Genomic DNA, 18,385 nt, shown 5'->3' with positions numbered 1-18,385 from the left:
CTTCCAAACATATTAGACCTGTTTGACCTATTAAATTCTGCCGTTAAGCTTAAATATACAGTTCATAAAACCTTGGCGTTTCTCTTCAGGGGATATACAGCCAGCAGCCAACAGATCCCACGTCTAACAGGAAGTCACGGAACTCCACGGTCACTAGACAGCGGAGCGCTGTTGGTCTGCAGACGGAACTCTTACACCGAGGCACAAAGTCCAGGAACCGGAAGCGGAAGTACGCTCCGCAGGGCGCAACACGGAAGTACCTGAAGCCCAGTTGTCAGCGGAGGTGACTTTTGCATCTGGTCGCCGTCTCCCGCCGTCCATTCTTCTGTGCCGGGATCTGCGTGCGCTGCCGCCGTCCCCGCGCGGCCCTGGGCGCTCCGACTCCCCGACTCCTCCCGGGCTGCACCACTTCCGGAGCCGCCGCTGTTTCAGCGCCGCCGAGCCTCTCTGTGCGTTCACAGGTACAATTCGTGTGAACCCTCGGTGACCAATAAGTGGTTCCTAGGCCAGCAGCCTCCGCTTCACTGAGGTTAATGACAAATGCAGGGTCACGGGCTGCACAGAGTCGCAGGGTAGTCGGATCGAGTGTAAATACCCTGCTAGCACCCCAGCCCGACTCCCCCCTTCCCCTTGGTTTCCCTAGCTTCCTTGAAACAGGACCTTGTTTTAAGTATTGCTGGCCAGAAGGGCATATTATGGTGGGGAATAGATTCCCCTGCTTGAACGCTGATGTGCCCGAATGAGATCAATTAACCCACACGCAACTTTAATCAAAGTTAGTAAGCCTGTATTAGCCGGCGGTCTGGCAGCTGTAGCCTAATTCTCCCCAAGTTAATCCTGAGTGCTTAATTTGGCGGCGGGGGGTGGGGGTGGGGGTGGGGGGAGGGAGTTAATAATGGGGAACAAACTAGGCATAGGGGCAGGTGGCCACACAATGTATAGAGTTTGAGTTTGGTCTTTTGGGGTACTCGAGGAGCACAGTCAAACAGATAGGGGTACTCAAAGAAGGATGACTGCCGAAGGTACATGAAACAGATTATTGTTCCATGACATGAAGTTGGTTCCAACCCAAAGCAACCCTGTGCACAACAGAATGAAGCACGGCCCAATCTTGGGTCATCCTCACAATTGTTCCTATGCTTGAGCCCTTTGTTGCAGCCACCATGTCAGTCCATCTGGCTGAAGGCCTTCCTCTTTTTCACTGCCCCTCTACCAAGAATGATAACCTTATCCAGGGACTAGTTTCTCCTGACATGTCCAAAGTACGTCAGACAAAGTCTCACCATCCATGCCTCTAAGGAACATCCTGGCTGTACTTCTTCCAAGACAGATTTGTTAGTTCTTTTGGCAGTCCGTTAGTATTCTTCACCAGCACCATAATTCAAATGCCTCAATTCTTCAGTCTTCCTTATTCAATGTCCAACTTTCACATTCAGACAATTAAAAATACCATGGCTTGCGTCAGGCACACCTTATTCCTCACAGGGACCTCCTTGGTTTCCAACACACTACAGATGTCTTGTACAACAGATTTACCTAATGCAATGCATCCTTTGATTTCTTCACTGCTGCTTCCGTGACCATCGATTATGGATCCAAAAGGATTTACAGCATGTTAAAACACACCTAGTTGTAGTCTCCGGACAAGTTCATGTTCATAGATTCATTATGCTATGTGAAGTTTTAGATTTGCTGTAACCATTTGACAAGAATATAGGCTCTGTTCCTGACCTTAAATCAGCAGCAGAGTATACACCCGCCAGTGTTCTGGGCCATCCATGAGAGTAGTACAACTTTATTTGAACTTGACCGCTGAGTTTTTACAAGAGCTGGTTGAAGCAGCATATCCATAACTTAACAGGATGTCTTTTGGCTGTATGCAGAGGAGATGGGTTCACTTTTTAAAAAGAGATTATTTTCAGGGATGTGGGGAAGTTAGTAAAAAATACGACATGTAATTCATAAGTGGTGTAGTACTTTATGTAGTCATCAAAGGCTTCTAGAATTTCTTGTCTTCATATCACATCTGGTCACACTTCTCATACCTGTTGTTTTACAATGTGTTCTTGAAATAATAGCTGCATTCTTTTTAACATGGTCTATTAAGCCATTTTTGTCAGTTACACCAACTAGTCTCTCCCCCCCCAGTTCAGTGGACTCCCTGAACAGTAATAATAGTGTTGACTGACATCTGCACAGTACCTTACAGTTTGCAAAGACCTCACACACGCTCATTAGCATTGTGCAGAGTGAACTTGTTAGATGTTCTGACATCCATGCTAAACACATTAAAAACTTGAAACTACTCGTCCTTAACTATGCTGTATATTATGAATAGTTCCCTGAGTAGGCGAAGACTTGCTACATTTTCAGCCGTGTGAAATTAGCAAAATGGAGAGCTTGAGTCCTTTATTTAGCTGCTTGAATCTAATTTACCTTTGGAAGTGATGTTTTTCTAACCATTATCTGAATGGATTTTGTAGCCCCTGTATTCTAGCTGTAATTTGTATAAATTTGCCATCGGGCATGTAGTATAAAAAGTGTAATGCAAAATAAATAGACAGCTACATCATCCTTCAGGAGGAACATTGCTTTGAGCCGAGGAGGGAGTGTTGCCCAGGGAGAGAACTGATGGCCATGACCCTGTCTGTCCCGCCTAATGAACACTGCCCACTTTCCTTATTCTTCCATTTTAGGTCACAGGTGTGGCCATCGGAGGCTTAGCCTCGTCTTGCACATCCTCCCTGTCACCTCTCTTTTGATTGGTGTGTGGACCAAACATTGTTCATCTCTCTTGTGGCTCTCCTTCTACTCCCATCCCTCTTACGGAAGTGGCTTCCTAGGTTCAGAGAGACGATTCATTTCACTCCCAGAAGCCGGAGCAGGACATGGTGAGTACCACAGAGAACTGGGTGATTCTTACTGTAATGGGATGTGGCTAAGTATGATTTGATGGGGAAACAACTATGGACTGTGGGCTCCGAAGTTCTTCTATGAAGTTAAAAGAGACACAGAAAGCCAAGGGACTGAATCCTCAGAGGCGTCATAAGCTTGTCACTGAGCCCTTCCTCTTGATTTTTATCAAGCCTTGAATGCTTCGGGTTACCTTTCATGTGACTGAGCTAGCACCATACAGCCGTAACATCCCCACGCTGGGCATCAGTGTTCTGTACAAAAGGACAGAATGTCCTGACCAGAGCCTAAAGACAGAGAGCTGTGACTGAGAGGGCTGCACCCAAGGCTCCCCACAGCGCTCCTTGTCTCATCATGGCATACAGTGTTCTTGGCATCTCCCTGGCACTGGAGGATTTTCTGTGCAGTTCCAAAACTACCCCTCTACCTCACACAGGGCTTGATAGGGTAAAGAAAGGGAGAAAGTTATTAGAAGAAGAACTCTGACTCTCTGTAGGGTCCTGTGTGGGTTTGGTGCTCTCGTGACCATGAGAGAAATCCAGACTGAACCATGTCCAGGCACTTCAAAAACCACCATTGTTTTTCCAGTGAGGGATAGTTTTATTTGAGACTTTCAGCCGTGCAAGCAAAATGAGACCCAATCCAATTACCTCTCTTTCCAGCTTTTCTGTACCTAGAGCTGGTGGTACATTTCTTAAATTCTTGACTAGTCCCCATATCTTGGAATAAAATCTAAATGTGAAGGGTTCTTCTCAGCTAAGAGGAGCCCTGGTGGTGGCGTGGTTATACATTGGGCTGATAACTACAAGGCCAGCAATTCGAATCCACCAACCAAGCCACATTCACAGAAGAAAGAAGAGGCTTTTTATTCCCATAAAGATTTACATTCTCAGAAACCCACAGGGGAAGTTCTACTCCATTGTACAGGGTCTCTATGAGTAAGAATCAACTCAAGGGCAGTGAGCTAGATAAATTTTAACTAAAGGATCTGAGGATATCAGGTGATGTCGTTGTCCTGCCTGACCAGCAGGTGGGTTGTACCACTGGAATGACCCAGAGTCATGGAAGTAAGTAATGCCGCTTCTAAACACTCTTGGAAAGGCCTGGTCTAAAACCAGGTTGCTTGGATTTCTGGTAAACAGTACAGAAACTCAGTGCAGATTCTCACAGACAGAACTACAAAAAGCTGATCATGTACTTAAGTTATAATGTTGGCGGGCACCAAGGGCCTTTGTTAGAACACTTATATACTCTGTGATAAGTCACAAGTGGGAAGGGATGTGGTACCAGCACTTTAAAAGCAGCTCCACATGGGGACTGAAGGAGAAAGTAGACTCTTAAAACCTGGGGGCGAGGAGATGGCACTGAAGAGGGGAGGTTAGTCAATGTCCTTGATTAAATCTTGACATAGTGACCATCTCTTTAGTCATTCTTTCTCGATCCCAGCATCCTTCATTAGGAGAATCCATATTTGTGTTAGACTGGGTAGGCTAGAGAAACAAATCCAGAGATACTCGTGTGTAAAAGATTTATATTCAAAGAGTAATTATATATTAAGAAAACATCCTAGCCCGGCCCAGCTGAAATCCCTAAATCTGATATTAGCCCATAAATGTGATACTAGTCCATAAATCATACTTCATACTCACACAGTTACATGCAGTGATGTAAAATGTAGTAAGGTCACAGGCCAGTCAGTAAAAAGACTTGTGGATCCAATGGTGGAGGACGCATCTCCAGGGTTCTGGATGCCATCAGCGTGGCTCCATGTTGCTTGTCAACAGGAATGTGTAGCTGAGAGGAAAGTGTGTCCCACCTCCAGTGACAAAGAGAGGAAGTTCTCAGAATCCTCATGAGAAGGCCACACCCACAGGGAAGCATCATCAGGCTGTGTTCTGTTTGACAGGCTAGGCTCCACCCCTTCACTCTATCAAGTTGACACAAGATTATGTAACTACCACAATATTGGATATGTCAACTACACTACAGCCACCCTTCTTGCCTTGCTTTTACAGTGCCACCTACCCACTTCTTACTCAAGCTTCCTTGAACCTGCAGTATTGGAGGAAAGGTGTGCAGGGCTTCCTTCCCCTTTTATCGATGCATTGCATACATCTACCACCAGCAATATAAGCAAGTTCAAAAAATAATTCTACTTATTAAGATGCAAAGAAAGCCAAACTAGTTTTTAACATTACATTTCTCACCCAGAAAACCAACCAACCTTGATCTCTATTCATCAATAATTATCTTTGTTAGTGAACAAAGAGGTAGTTTAGGAGGGCTACATTTTCTAAATGACGCACAACATTCAATTTTCAAAAAAGAACAGGTGCTTTCTTGGGCTGTTCAAAGCTATTCTACGTGAGGCACCTCCTTTCTAAAAATGCGATCCGTTGCTTAACTGAGAGCAGCAGTATCAGGTAGAACAGTGGTGATGAATTTTCATAGCATTTTAATTTTGGCCATTAATGCTGCCACTGCCACTTTTCCCACTAGTAAAGCACCATTCTCTCCACTTACCCATTCACATACATTCATTGTAAGGAGCAGGTGGACCCTTGAGAGCCAGAGATTTCTGTGCTGTGTAGCCTTAGGGGCTACCTGATGTTTTGGAGGGTACAAGAAAGAGTCTGGTTAATCTTGCTTGATCCCAGAGTACTTTGTGGACAGGACCTTTCTTGGATATGTCTAAAACCCACAGGTGAGTGAATTTAAGTTCTCATGGTCATAACTTCAACTGCAAGCAAGTCTCAGCATGAGTTTGTCATGTATCGTGTTAGTCTGCGTTGACCAGAGAAAGAAATCCAAAGACACTCCTATGTGTATAAGAAAGAGCTTTACATCAAAGAGTAATTGTATATATATTAAGAGAGCATCCCAGCCCAGTTCAGTCCAAGTCCATAAGTCTGATATAAACCCATATCTTCAATACCAGTCTATAAATTCCTCTTCAGACTCACGCAACACATGCAATGATGCCGAATGCAGGAAAGTCACAGCACAGTGGGTGGAAAGTCTTGTGGAAGCATCTCAGCACTGGCGTGGGTCTCCAGGTGGCTCCTCCAGCTCTAGGGCTCTGGCTCCATCAGTGTCTCTTCATGTGGCTTGTCAACAGGAATGTCTCACAGGGAGAGTGGGTCTGGCCACCAGTGAGCTATTATTCTCCGTAGTGCTTCCAAATGAGGTCATAAAGCTGTGACCTGATTGATAGGTTAAACTCTCCCCCTTTACTCTGACTAATCTGAAGCTGACACCAGATTATGTAACTACCACATGTACTGATAATTATTTTATTTCATGAATAAAATACTTCAGACATACACAAGAATGCCTATTTTAAGTGATACAAAAGTTATTCTAAAGCTGTGTCTCCCCAAATCAGTAATATTGGCCCCTGAGGGGGTGCAGGAAACACCACCATATCCTGCACTGTCCCCACAATTATTCTTATATTTGAGCCCATAGTTGCAGCCACTGTGATAAGGTCATCTCATGGAGGGGCTTACACTTTCTCACTGACCCTGGATTATACCAAGCAAGATGTCCTCCATGGACTAGTCTCGACTGATAACATGCCCAAAGTATATAAGATGAAGTCTCGCCATCCTTGCCTCTAAGGAGCAGCATCCTCGCTGTACTTCCTCCAGATAGATCTGGTTTTCCTTTTGACAGTCACTGGTACTTGAAATATTCTTTGCCAATACCATAGTTCAAATGCATGGATTTTTTCATCAGTTTTCTATTCAGTATCCAACTTTCACATGCTGATGAGGCAATTGAAAATACCATAACTTGGATCAGGAGTACCTTAGTTCTCAAAGCAACACGCTGGCTTTTCAACACTTTAAAGAGATCGTGTGCAGTAGAGTTGCCTAATGCAGTGTTGATCCCTATTTAAAAAAAAAAAAACCCTCAAACTTACTACCATTGAGTGGGTGTAGTGACCTTATACGAGAAGGTGGAACTGCCCCTTGAGCTTCTGAGACTGTAACTGTTTACAGGAGTAGAAAGCCCCACATTCTCCCAAGGAGCAGCTGGTGGTTTTCAAACTGCTGACCTTTTGGATCACAGCCCAACGTATAACCGCTATGCCACCAGGGCTCAAAATGAATCAGCAACTTAAATGTAAGAACTGAAACTATAAAAGCAATGTTTATATTAGTATCCAACTAAGACTTGGCAAATATCCTCCAAAAATTAACTGCTCAATTATTGTTGCAGTATGTTCTATCCAGGGTACAATGTGCAACGATTAAGTGAATGAGCAACTCATAAGGTCCTTCCAATGAAACTGTGAACCAAAGAACCCGTACAGCGTAATTGTATTCGTAGAAAGCACAAAGGATACAGAACCAAGCAAGGTATTAGTTATGATTTAAGATATAAGAAGTAAAACTACAATAATAGCAATGATAATACCATCCTAATATACAAATAATAGTTATTTCCAGGTTAATACACTGCTCCATAGACCAGCTTCTGTTATTTACACAATATTTAGGTTGAATAACCCTGGTGAAAGGATACAACCCTGACATGCACCTTGCCTGATTTTCAACCATTAGTAATTCCCTTGTTCTGTTTATGTAGATTGCCTCTTGATCCATATACAGGTTCTGTTGAAGAACACTAATCTATTTAAAACAGTAATATAAATATCTTGGGTTTCATGCATGTGTTAGTCTGGGTAGACTAGAGGAACCAATCCATGGACACTTTCATACATGAATAAGAAAGAAGTTTATATATAAGGGCAATTGAATATTGAGAAAACATCCCAGCCTGGTTCCGATCAAGTACATACGTCCAATATTAGCCCTTATGTCCAATACCAATCTATAAGGTCCTCTTCAGACTCACAAAGCACATGCAATGATGCTGATTGCAGGGAGATCACAGGGAAGTGGGTAGGAAGTCTTCTGGGTCCAGTGGTGGTGTAAGCATCTCAGCGCTTGCAGGGGTCTCTACGTGGCTTCTGATGCTCCAGAGGTCTGGTTGCATCAGGGTAGGGCCAGGTGGCTTCTCCTCAGGAATGTCTCCAGGAAGTTAGCCTTGTTAGTAGAGAGTCTCCAAGGGAGTGTGCAGAGAGAGAGAGAGAGAGAGAGAGAGAGAGAGAGAGAGAGAGAAAGAGAAAGAGAGAGTCTGTCTCCTGCCTCCAAGGAGGAAATCCAGGTATTCCAAGAATCCTTAGGGGAAGGCCGTGCCCACTCAGAAACCTCATTGGTTATATCTTGATTGATAGGCCAGACTCCACCCCCTCACGTGTAGTCCTCTCAAATTGACACCTGATAATGTAACTACCACAATGCAGAACTTGGTTATTTAAATCAGTGTTAGTAAGACTTTATGAAAAGCTTCATGCAGTCTTTGTTTATATATAATATAGTTTAAAATAGTATTAAATTTGGAAAAGATATGTGATTTTCATATATTAATGTAACCAAGTAATTGCATAACCCCTTCATTTTGATTAACTTGCCATAAATCAGGAATGCATTTACATATCAGGCATCTATTTATTTATTTATAAATCATTTAATGAGAGCTCTTACAATGCTTATTACAATCCATATATCAGTTGTATCAGGCATATTTGTACAAATGTTGCCATCGTTCTTTTCCAGAGAGTGCCTTTCTATTGAGCCCTTGGTATCAGCACCTCTTTTTTTCTCCCCTCCCTAAACTTTGATCTCAGAATGAATTTTGTGTAAGGCACATGTTAGAAACCATCCAAATGTGTATTCATGGTCATGGTGAGGTTAAAAAGGAAAAAGGAAAAAACTATAATAGACCTGCCAAATGCAGTATCAATGGAACTCTTTTGCACTTTAGACCCTAGGTGTTTATGAATTGTTATAAACAGATCTCTGGGATATTTTGTTAACTGAAAAAAAAGCTAGTATAAATTCCAAGCTATCTTCTTCATAAGAAAATAAGATAAATAAAAATTTGTATTTCTACTTGCTTACATTTACATAATGAAACTGGCATGATGCTTAAGAAAGTGTAAGATAAAGTAGGTTATCTAACATAGCTGATGAAATATGAATCATATACTTGAGGACAAGACCAGGAACAAATCTAACTAAGATTGCTTTAAGTGAGAGTGAAATTTGAATGCTAAAGATTTTATCTGTTGGAAAAACACACTAACATTACTTTAAAATATAATATAAATAAAATGTGGTAGTTAATGTATTTCCCCGGAATCCACTCAGAAGTATACAATAGTTACAAGGGTCTAATTGTTATGAAATTGTCTAATACAAATCAAATATCTAAGTTAGAGCTCTGTGTTTAAACTCAGTAATCAGAGACAACAGAAACCTAGTAACCAGAGACATCTATCTGTACATTCATTTAAGTCAGTCAGGAGAAAGTTTCAGAAATGACTAGAAGAGGCTGAGCACTAGGGATTCTGGTGTGATCTGGCTCCTAAAGCAGGAGCCCTTCAGATCCTTCTCAAGAGTTGAGTCAGCTTTAGAGCCTAGGTTCTTCAACTTATTTGTCTTATCCCACCTTTCTTGTCGAGAGGTAGCATATAAGCAAGGACTAATGGTACTAAAGGAAGAACGTCATTGAAAGCAGTAGCTAAGCAGAGCTCCAGGAATGGATGGAGTACCAACTGAAATATTTCAACATGTGATGAAGCACTCAAAGCACTCACTTCTCTATGCCAAGAAATTTGGGAGACAGCTTACCTGGCCAACCCACTGGAAGAGATCCATATTTGTACCTATTCCAAAGGTGAATCCACAGAGCACAGAAATTAGCAACAATATCAATACTATAACATGCAAGTAAAATTTTGCCGAAGATCATTCAATGATGTAGCAGCACATTGACAGGGAGCTGCCAGAGGTACAGGCCAGATTCAGAACAAGGATTATCATCAGTTTCTCACGCCATATAATTTTGGCCTTAAGTCCAAGGGCTATAGGTCCATAGATTTATTGAGAAGCCCCATATACTTCTAGATATATATTTAGATAGATAGATAGATATATGTACATACACACCTGGGTCTCTTTGGTGTTTATTATTAATTTGTGAAATTTCTAGCTCTTAGTATTTCACATATTTATCTTAGTATTCTCATTATATATCTATTGTACTTTATTTCTGAGGTTTTTAATAATCAATTCACCTTTCTGTTATTACAGTGCCTTTTTATTTTAGTTTTCATTAACCTCTCATAAGCTCACTGATTTCTCCTTATCTGTGCTGATTCTATTGCTGATCCAATTAAGGGCCTTCTTTATTGAAGAACTTCCTGTTGGTTTTTTTAATTTTCTATCTCTCTGCTCATATTACCTGTTTATTTATTGCATATGGTCTAATTGTCCAATAAGAGCCCTTGTATGTAAATCACAGTTGTATTATATTTCCAGTCTGTTAATTCTGAACTTCTCTATATGACTTTGCTTCTGATGCTTGCTGTGTTTGTTGAGTGAATAGAAAAAGCTGCCAATCCCGCACTCCTTCCCAATTACTAATTGCTCATCTTGTGTTTAGCTTGTGCTGTATGTTTTGGTTTGTGTTGTGGTAGATGTTTTGGAAGAAGATGAATTTGATTTTTCCACAAAGCAATGAATGTAGAAATGATCTTTGATTCACCGAGAATTTCTTTCCCTTCTACTAATTTTCCTGTCTATTATGAACCATAAGCATACAGAGGAATAACATTCTACAGATCAGAGTCAAAGTGTAGAGTGATCAGTTTGGTATTTTAGAAATATTGTTACACTTATGACCTAAGAATCCAACAATCACGATGATGAGGTAGGATCCCAATCCAGTTCCATCTAGTTCTCCCACCTCCTCCCACCACGGGTCCTAGCAGCTTGGGCAGCAGGCCAGGCAACCCAGCTTGGAGAAAACTCTCGGTGTCCTGAGGTTGTCAGGCGTCCACAAGCACTCCCCACAGCCAATATGCCACAAAGGAAGGTCTTCTCAGCAAAGAATTGGTGAAGGAGGATCTCAAGAGGAGATTTGTGAGACTGTCAGGACAACCTGTGCCTGCAAAATTGAAGATGAAACGCAAAAATGCAGCAGGAAAAGATAAATCCAGACAAAAGGTACAAGCAATAGGGAAACACAGAAGAAAAAAGCTCAAGGTACTTGCTAACCAAGAAACTAAAGATTTATTTGTCAGAAATGGAAAATGATTAGTCCAGCCTGTGGTGAAGCAGGAGAAAAAGAAGCCGTCAGATTAATGTTTATGTACCATGTCTTATCAGTTGGCCCTGTTATCTATCATCTTGTACAATCCAGAGGAACATTCTTACCAACTATTTTGTAAGTGCCAGTTTTTAGTAGCTCTAGAAAGATTTTAAAGGAGGAAATCCTATTTCATCCTTTTCTTATATATGTGTAAATGCATTTTTTTAAAGACGTGAAATCATTTATGATTTGTTTACTTTTAGAGACAACCAGAAAATGGTGGGATGATGAATTGTGGGACGATTTGACTGTCTCGGGGTGTCAGTGTAACATTCCATGGCATGGCTGGGTTGGGTACAAAACATACTTACTGACAATTTGGAGTTACTGTCATGCTCCACTCACTGTCGTGAGTGGAACATTTAAAATTCTGTTTACATGTTGGGTTTTTTTGTAGAATTGTTTTCTGAAAACCATTCTATCATCATGGCTTTCTTATCAGAAGCATATGCATTCTGTAACACTTTGGCCACGGTAGTCCAGTTTTCCTAATAACTTTGCTGTGTACTGTGAAAGTTTGAACATTTGCATGCATAGTGTGTGACATTAAATTGTAATTGAGTGGGGCTTATAATGTAAGAGTTTACAAACATTTGAAGACTTGTGTTAGCTTACACCATCCTTTTGCACACAGTAGGTAAGGTCCCTTGATGATTCAGTCTGTATGATATTTTAGGACTCAGTGGTCTTTGAAGATGTAGCTGTGGAATTTAGCCAAGAAGAATGGACTTTGTTGGATTTTTCTCAGAGAAAACTCTACAGAGATGTGATGGTGGAGACCTTGAAGAACCTGGACTCAGGTAAGGATAGTTTCATTTATCTTCTGTGGTTCTCTGTTGTTGTTGTTAGGTACCATCTAGTAGGCCCATAGCAATCCTATGCACAACAGAACGAAACACTGCAAGGTACTGCGCCACTTCCACAATTGCTTCTGTGCCTGAGCCCGTTGATTCAGCCGCTATGTCAGTTTTTCTCAAGGACCTTCCTCTTTTTCGCCACCCCTCGTTTTTCCAAACATCACGTCCTTTTGCAGGGCATAGTCTCTCCTGATAATGTGTCCAAAGTATGTAAGATGAAACCTTGCCATTCTTTCCTCGAGCGTGCACCCTCCCGTTCTTCTTCTAAGACAGAGCTGTCGGTCCTTTTAGCATCCATGGTGCATTCAACACTCTTCTCCAGCACAATTCAGTTGAATTGATTCTTCCATGACTTTTCTGATTCAGTGCACAGTTTTCACTTGCATTTGATGCACCGGAGAATGCCACTGCTTGGGTGAGATACACCTTAGTCCTTAAAGTAACTTCTTTGTTCTTCAGTACTTTAGAGGGCTTGTGCAGCAGATTTGCCTAATGCAATATGCCTTTTGATCTCTTTCCTGCTGCTTCCATGATCATTGATTGTGGACCAAAGTAAGACAGAATCCTTGAGAACTTCCAACCTTCTCCCCCATTTATCATGATGTTATCTATTGGGCCAGTTGTGAAGATTTTGGTCTTCCTTACATTCCGTTGTAATACATAGTGAAGGTTACAATCCTTGATCTTCATCAGCAAGTGCTTCAGTTCCTCCTCACGTTCGGCAAGCAAGCTAATGTCATCTGCTTACCACCGGTTGTTAGTAAGCCTTCCTCCTATCCTGATACTATGCTACACTTCATGCAATCTGGCTTCTCTGATGATTCATTTAGCATATGGATTGAACAAATTTTGTGAGAAGCTACAACCCTGATGCATACCTTTCCCAATTTTAAACCATGAAGTATTCCCTTGTTCTGTTCACACAGCTGCCTCTTGATCCATGTATGAGTTCTGAATGATCATAATGAAGTGTTCCCAAATGCCTATTATCCACTGTTTATTATAGTTCACACAGTCCAATGCCTTAGCATAGTCAATGAAACACAAGTAAACATCTTTCTGATATTCTGTGCTTTGAGCCAAGATCCATCTGACATCAGCAATGATGTCCCTTGTTCCACATCCTCTTCTGATTCCTGCCTGATCTTCTGGCAGTTTCCTGTCAATGTACTGTACAACCATTGTTGGAGGACATTAAACAAAATTTTATTTGTGTGTGATATTGACGATATTGTTGTATAATTTGTGAATTCTATTGGATCACCTTTCTTTGGGATGAACACAAATATGGATCTCTTCTAGTCTGTTGGCCAGTAGCTGTCTTCCACATTTCCTGCCATCGATGGTGTGTTAGTCTGAGTAGATTAGAGAAATGAATTCATTTATGCTTACATATGTGTAAGAGAGAACTTTATATCAAAGCACAATTATACATTAAGAAACATCCCAGCTCACTCCAGATCAGGTCCATAAGTCCGATGTTAGCCCATGTGTCCGAGACTAGGCCTTAAATTCCTCTTTAAACTTATGCAGCCAAGCAATGATGCCGACTGCAGGAAGATCACATGCCAGCTGGTAGAAAGTCTTGTAAATCCCCTGGCGGTAGAAGCATCTCCGTGCTGGCGTGTGTATCCATGTGGCTCCTCCAGCTCCAGGGCTCTGGGTCCATCAATGTGTCTCCATGGGACTTGTCAACAGGAAATATGAAGCAGTGTGCCCCACCTCCAGGGAGAAGACAGGTGTTCCCAGAATTCTCAGGAGAAGGCCAATACCCACACAGAGGCCTCATAGGCTATGACTTGATTGACAGTCTAGACTCCACCCCTTTGCTCAAGTTGACAAAAGCTTATGTAACTGCCACAGATGGTTTTGTGCTTCCCATGCTTCTTCAGCTTTCTGGAGCATGTCAATAGGTCTTCTGTCAGTTCTAATTTTGGGCTAATGCATTCATTACAGCTTGAACTTCTTCCTTCACACCATTGGTTCTTGCGCATATGCTACCTCCTGAGATGGTAAAATGTCAACTAGTTCTTTCTATTTGCCATTGCCAAATTCTGGTAACTACCAAGTGCTTCAAAGCCAATCTTTCTTTGCATTTACATTGCTCATAAGATTCTTTAATGTTTTGTTGCTTCTTTTGAAATGCCACTTAATATTTCTGCGTCAGTTTTCAGACAGGATAATAATGAGCATACATTCACTATGAAGAATGACTCCTGGTCCCCCATATTAGGAGAAATCTCTGGATTCCATGGCATCGAACATCAGCACAACAACCAGGAACAGCACATGAGGTAAATATTACTCACATGACAGTGAGCAGTGAGGAGCCCTGGTGGTGTACTGGTCATGCATTGGGCTGGGATTCACATGGACTTTAGTATGAAACCACCAGCTATGCCTCAGAAGAAAGATGGGGCTTTCTACTCCCGTAAACAGTTATAGTCTTCTCTCGGAAACCCTGTCCAGTAGGGTTGCTATGAGTTGGCATCAACTCAATTGTAGTGAGTGAGTGAGCAAGCAAGCAGGCACTGCCTCAGAAGAGTCTTAAAGTGTCATGACGTGTGCATGGGTAAAAATCCTCCAAGGTGGTGTGTTTGCATAATTTTCCCAACACACTATTTCCATAAGTGGAAAATACAAAGCCTTATAAATGTGAATTAGACATTGATTGATTTGAAACATATTTCATTTGTGCCAAACTACAAAGCTTCATTAGTTAGAGCAGTGGTTCTCAACCTTCCTAAAGCCACAACGCTTTCACACAGTTCCTCATGTTGTGGTGCCCCTCCCCCCCCGCCAACCATAAAATTATTTTCGTTGCTACTTCATAACTGTGAGGGTCTTTCGATCCCCTACAGGTTGAGGACCACCGAGTTAAAGGCTATGTGAATGTAGTGGTAGTGGCTTCTGTGAGATGATTGAGCCTATGCAGCATGAAACAACTCAGGGTAGAAAACAGACACAATTGTGAATGGTTACAAATTTAATTCTAACAAAATGATTTCCAATTTTCACAGAATGTATGCAGGAGATAGCCTTTGTGGAAGAAAAGATGGTAAAGACAATAGATGTGAAGCAAGTAGTCAGCATGGCAAAGCTTTCGGTTCTATTGGAAATCTCACGAATCTCAACAAAACCCCTGCTGTTTTAAATCTGTTTGAATTCCTTGAGAATGGAAAAGGCTTCGTGGATCATTCAGCATTTAAGCACATCAGATCTCAAACTGGGTATAAACCTTACCATTTTAAAGGATGTGGAGAAGATGGTGCTTGTTTCTTTTACTTAAAACCTCATGTGAAGGAGAAACTTTGTAAATGTAAGGATTATGGGAAACCTTGTCATTGTTCCTTACCTCTCAACACACATATAAGAACTCAAAGTGGAGAGAGACCTTATGAATGTAAGGAGTGTGGGAAAGCATTTAGTCATCTCTCAAGTGTATACAGACATATAAAATCACACAGTGACGAGAGACTTTTTGAATGTAAGGAATGTGGGAAAACATTTAGTTGTTCCTCATTCCTCCGCACACATATGCAAACTCACAATAGAGAGAGGCCATATGAATGTCAGGAATGTGGCCGGGCCTTTAGTTTTCCCTCTTCCCTCACTTCACATATGCGAACTCACAGTGGTGAGAAACCTTATGAATGTAAGGAATGTGGGAAAGCTTTTAGTCGTGCATCATCTCTAACTGTACATTTAAGATCCCACAGTGGAGAGAGGCCATACAAATGTAAGGAATGTGGGAAAACCTTTAGTCGTTCCTCACACCTCACTACCCATAGCAGAACACACAGTGAAGAGAGGCCTTATGCATGTAAGGAATGTGGGAAAGCATTCAGACAGTTTTCAGAGCTTACTAGACATGTAAGAGTTCATAGTGGAGAGAAGCCTTATGAATGTAAAGAATGTGGGAAAGCCTTTTCCCAGTTTTCGCAACTGACTAGACATGTGAAAATTCACAGTGGAGAGAAGCCTTATGAATGTAAAGAATGTGGGAAAGCCTTTAGTCTGCTTTCATACCTCACCGGCCATATAAGAACTCACAGTGGGTACAGGCCATATGAATGTAAAGAATGTGGGAAATCATTTAGTCGGTTTTCATACCTCACTGGCCATATAAGAACTCACAGTGGATACAGGCCATATGCATGTAAAGAATGTGGGAAATCATTTAGTCGGTCCTCTCACCTCACTACTCATATAAGAACACACAGTGGGGAGAGGCCGTATGAATGTAAGGAATGTGGGAAAGCCTTTTTTCAGTCCTCACACCTCACTAACCATGTAAGATCTCACAGTGGAGAGAAGCCTTACGAATGTAAGAAATGTAAAAAAACCTTTAGTTGTTTCTCGTCCTTCCGTAAACACATTAGAAATTTCCACGAAAATACACCTTATGATAGTAATGAATGTGGGGATAAAAAAACCAAATTCACTGCCATCAAGTCAGTAACGACTCTGTAGGATACAGTAGAACTGCCCCTGAGGGTTTCCAAGACTAATTCTTTACAGAATTCTGCTAGCTTTCTGCTGTGCAGTGGTCGTTTTGAACTGTTAAGAATCCAATGCATAACCACTATGCCGCCAGAGCTCCTTCATGAATTTGGAAAGGCCTTAGTTAATTTTCACACCTCATGTGGAGAGAGCCTGCTGTGCAGTGTGAATTGCTGTCCTAGGCCCTTCTAACTCCTACAAAATGGTTCAGTGGGGATACGCAAATAAAGTGAGTGGCATTTCCATAGGTTTAAAGCACCAATTTCATATGGGTCGGGGAACATTAGAACCATCAAGAAGATAGGCTGGAGAGGATCGCGTCCTGACATTATAGGGGTCCCTGTGTAGAAAGCCATGTGAACGTAGGAGATGAGCCCAACGCTGTAAAGGGACCAGCATAAGATAATAAGCAGCAGCAGCAGCAAGTACAGCAGAGCAAAGGATGGGTTCAGAACAAGGAGAGGAGCACATTGTGTTGTAATTCATATTGGATTCTTTGATCTTCATCATAAGAACTTCAAGTTCTTTTTCAGCAAGCAAGAGTGTGTCATCTGCATATCACAGGTTAATGTCTTCCTCCTATCCTGATGTTACCTTCTTCATAATAGAGTGCAGCGCCTCATTTATTCAACTTGACATTGAACCAGTATGGTAAAATGATATCGCTGACACATAACTTTCCTTATTTTAAACCATGCAGCATTCTCTTGTCCTGCTTCAACCATGGTCTCTTGGTTTATGTACACGTCCCACATGAACACAGAGAAGTAAATGTTCCGGAATTCCCATTCTTAGCAATGTTATCTATAGTTTGTTATAATCTTCACCATGTGTCACTATTCTTTCTCTGCCCACATTGCTTCACCACCATTGACATTTGTTTCTGTCCACCTGAACTTCTCATCTGTGCTCTGGAGTAAACTGTTTTCAATTTGATCCCATTAAAAGAATGTGATTCTTATTCTTTAAAAGAATGTAATATATATCAATCTTTACAGACTCAACTAAACTGTTTTGGGTTTTTTTTGTTTTTTTTTTTAACAATTTATTGGGGCTCATACAATTCTTTTCACCGTTCATACATATACATACATAAATTGTATAAAGCACATCTGTACAGTCTTTGCCCTAATCATTTTTTTCTCTTTTCTTCTTTTACATTTTATTAGGGACTCAAACAACTCTTACCACAATCCATACATATACATACATCAATTGTATAAAGCACATCCATACATTCCCTGCCCCAATCATTCTCAAGGCATTTGCTCTCCACGTAAGCCCCTTGCATCAGGTCCTCTTTTCCCCCCCCTCCCTCCCCATTCCCCCCTCCCTCATATGCCCTTGGTAATTTATACCTCGTTATTTTGTCATATCTTGCCCTATCCGGAGTCTCCCTTCCCCCCTTCTCTGCTGTCCCTCTCCCAGGGAAGAGGTCACATGTGGATCCTTGTAATCAGTTCCCCCTTTCCAACCCACTCACCCTCCACTCTCCCAGCATCGTCCCTCACACCCTTGGTCCTGAAGGTATCATCCACCCTGGATTCCCTGTACCTCCAACCCTCATATGTACCAGTGTACAGCCTCTGTCCTATCCAGCCCTGCAAGGTAGAATTCGGATCATGGTAGTTGGGGGGAGGAAGCATCCAGGATCTGGGGGAAAGCTGTGTTCTTCATCGATACTACCTCACACCCTAATTAACCCATCTCCTCTCCTAAACCCCTCTATGAGGGGATCTCCATTGGCCGACACTTGGGCCTTGGGTCTCCACTCTGCACTTCCCCCTTCATTTAATATGATATATATATACATATATACACATACATACACACACTTATATCTTTTTTTTTTTGCATGATGCCTTATACCTGGTCCCTTGGGCACC

General features: G+C 41.8%; 1 protein-coding gene across 2 annotated transcripts; it reads left to right on the top strand.

The window, feature by feature from the left end:
* Window positions 1–255: 255 nt before the first annotated feature.
* LOC142444648 (uncharacterized) lies at window positions 256–18,079 on the top strand. Of its 2 annotated transcripts, none has more exons than XM_075545724.1 (5): window positions 256–449; window positions 2,697–2,891; window positions 11,816–11,939; window positions 14,164–14,290; window positions 15,017–18,079. In XM_075545724.1, the coding sequence occupies exons 2-5, from the start codon at window positions 2,889–2,891 to the stop codon at window positions 16,467–16,469; spliced, it is 1,707 nt and encodes a 568-aa protein (XP_075401839.1). In that variant the 5' UTR covers window positions 256–449; window positions 2,697–2,888; the 3' UTR covers window positions 16,470–18,079. The 2 variants fall into 2 exon arrangements, with proteins under 2 accessions (XP_075401839.1, XP_075401830.1); XM_075545715.1 differs by having other exon boundaries at window positions 256–461.
* Window positions 18,080–18,385: the final 306 nt, after the last annotated feature.

The sequence above is a fragment of the Tenrec ecaudatus genome, chromosome 1 (genome assembly GCF_050624435.1).
Source record: "Tenrec ecaudatus isolate mTenEca1 chromosome 1, mTenEca1.hap1, whole genome shotgun sequence".
Lineage (NCBI taxonomy): Eukaryota > Metazoa > Chordata > Mammalia > Afrosoricida > Tenrecidae > Tenrec > Tenrec ecaudatus.
Note: the sequence above shows the minus strand (reverse complement) of the source record. Positions and strands in the feature narration are given on the sequence as shown.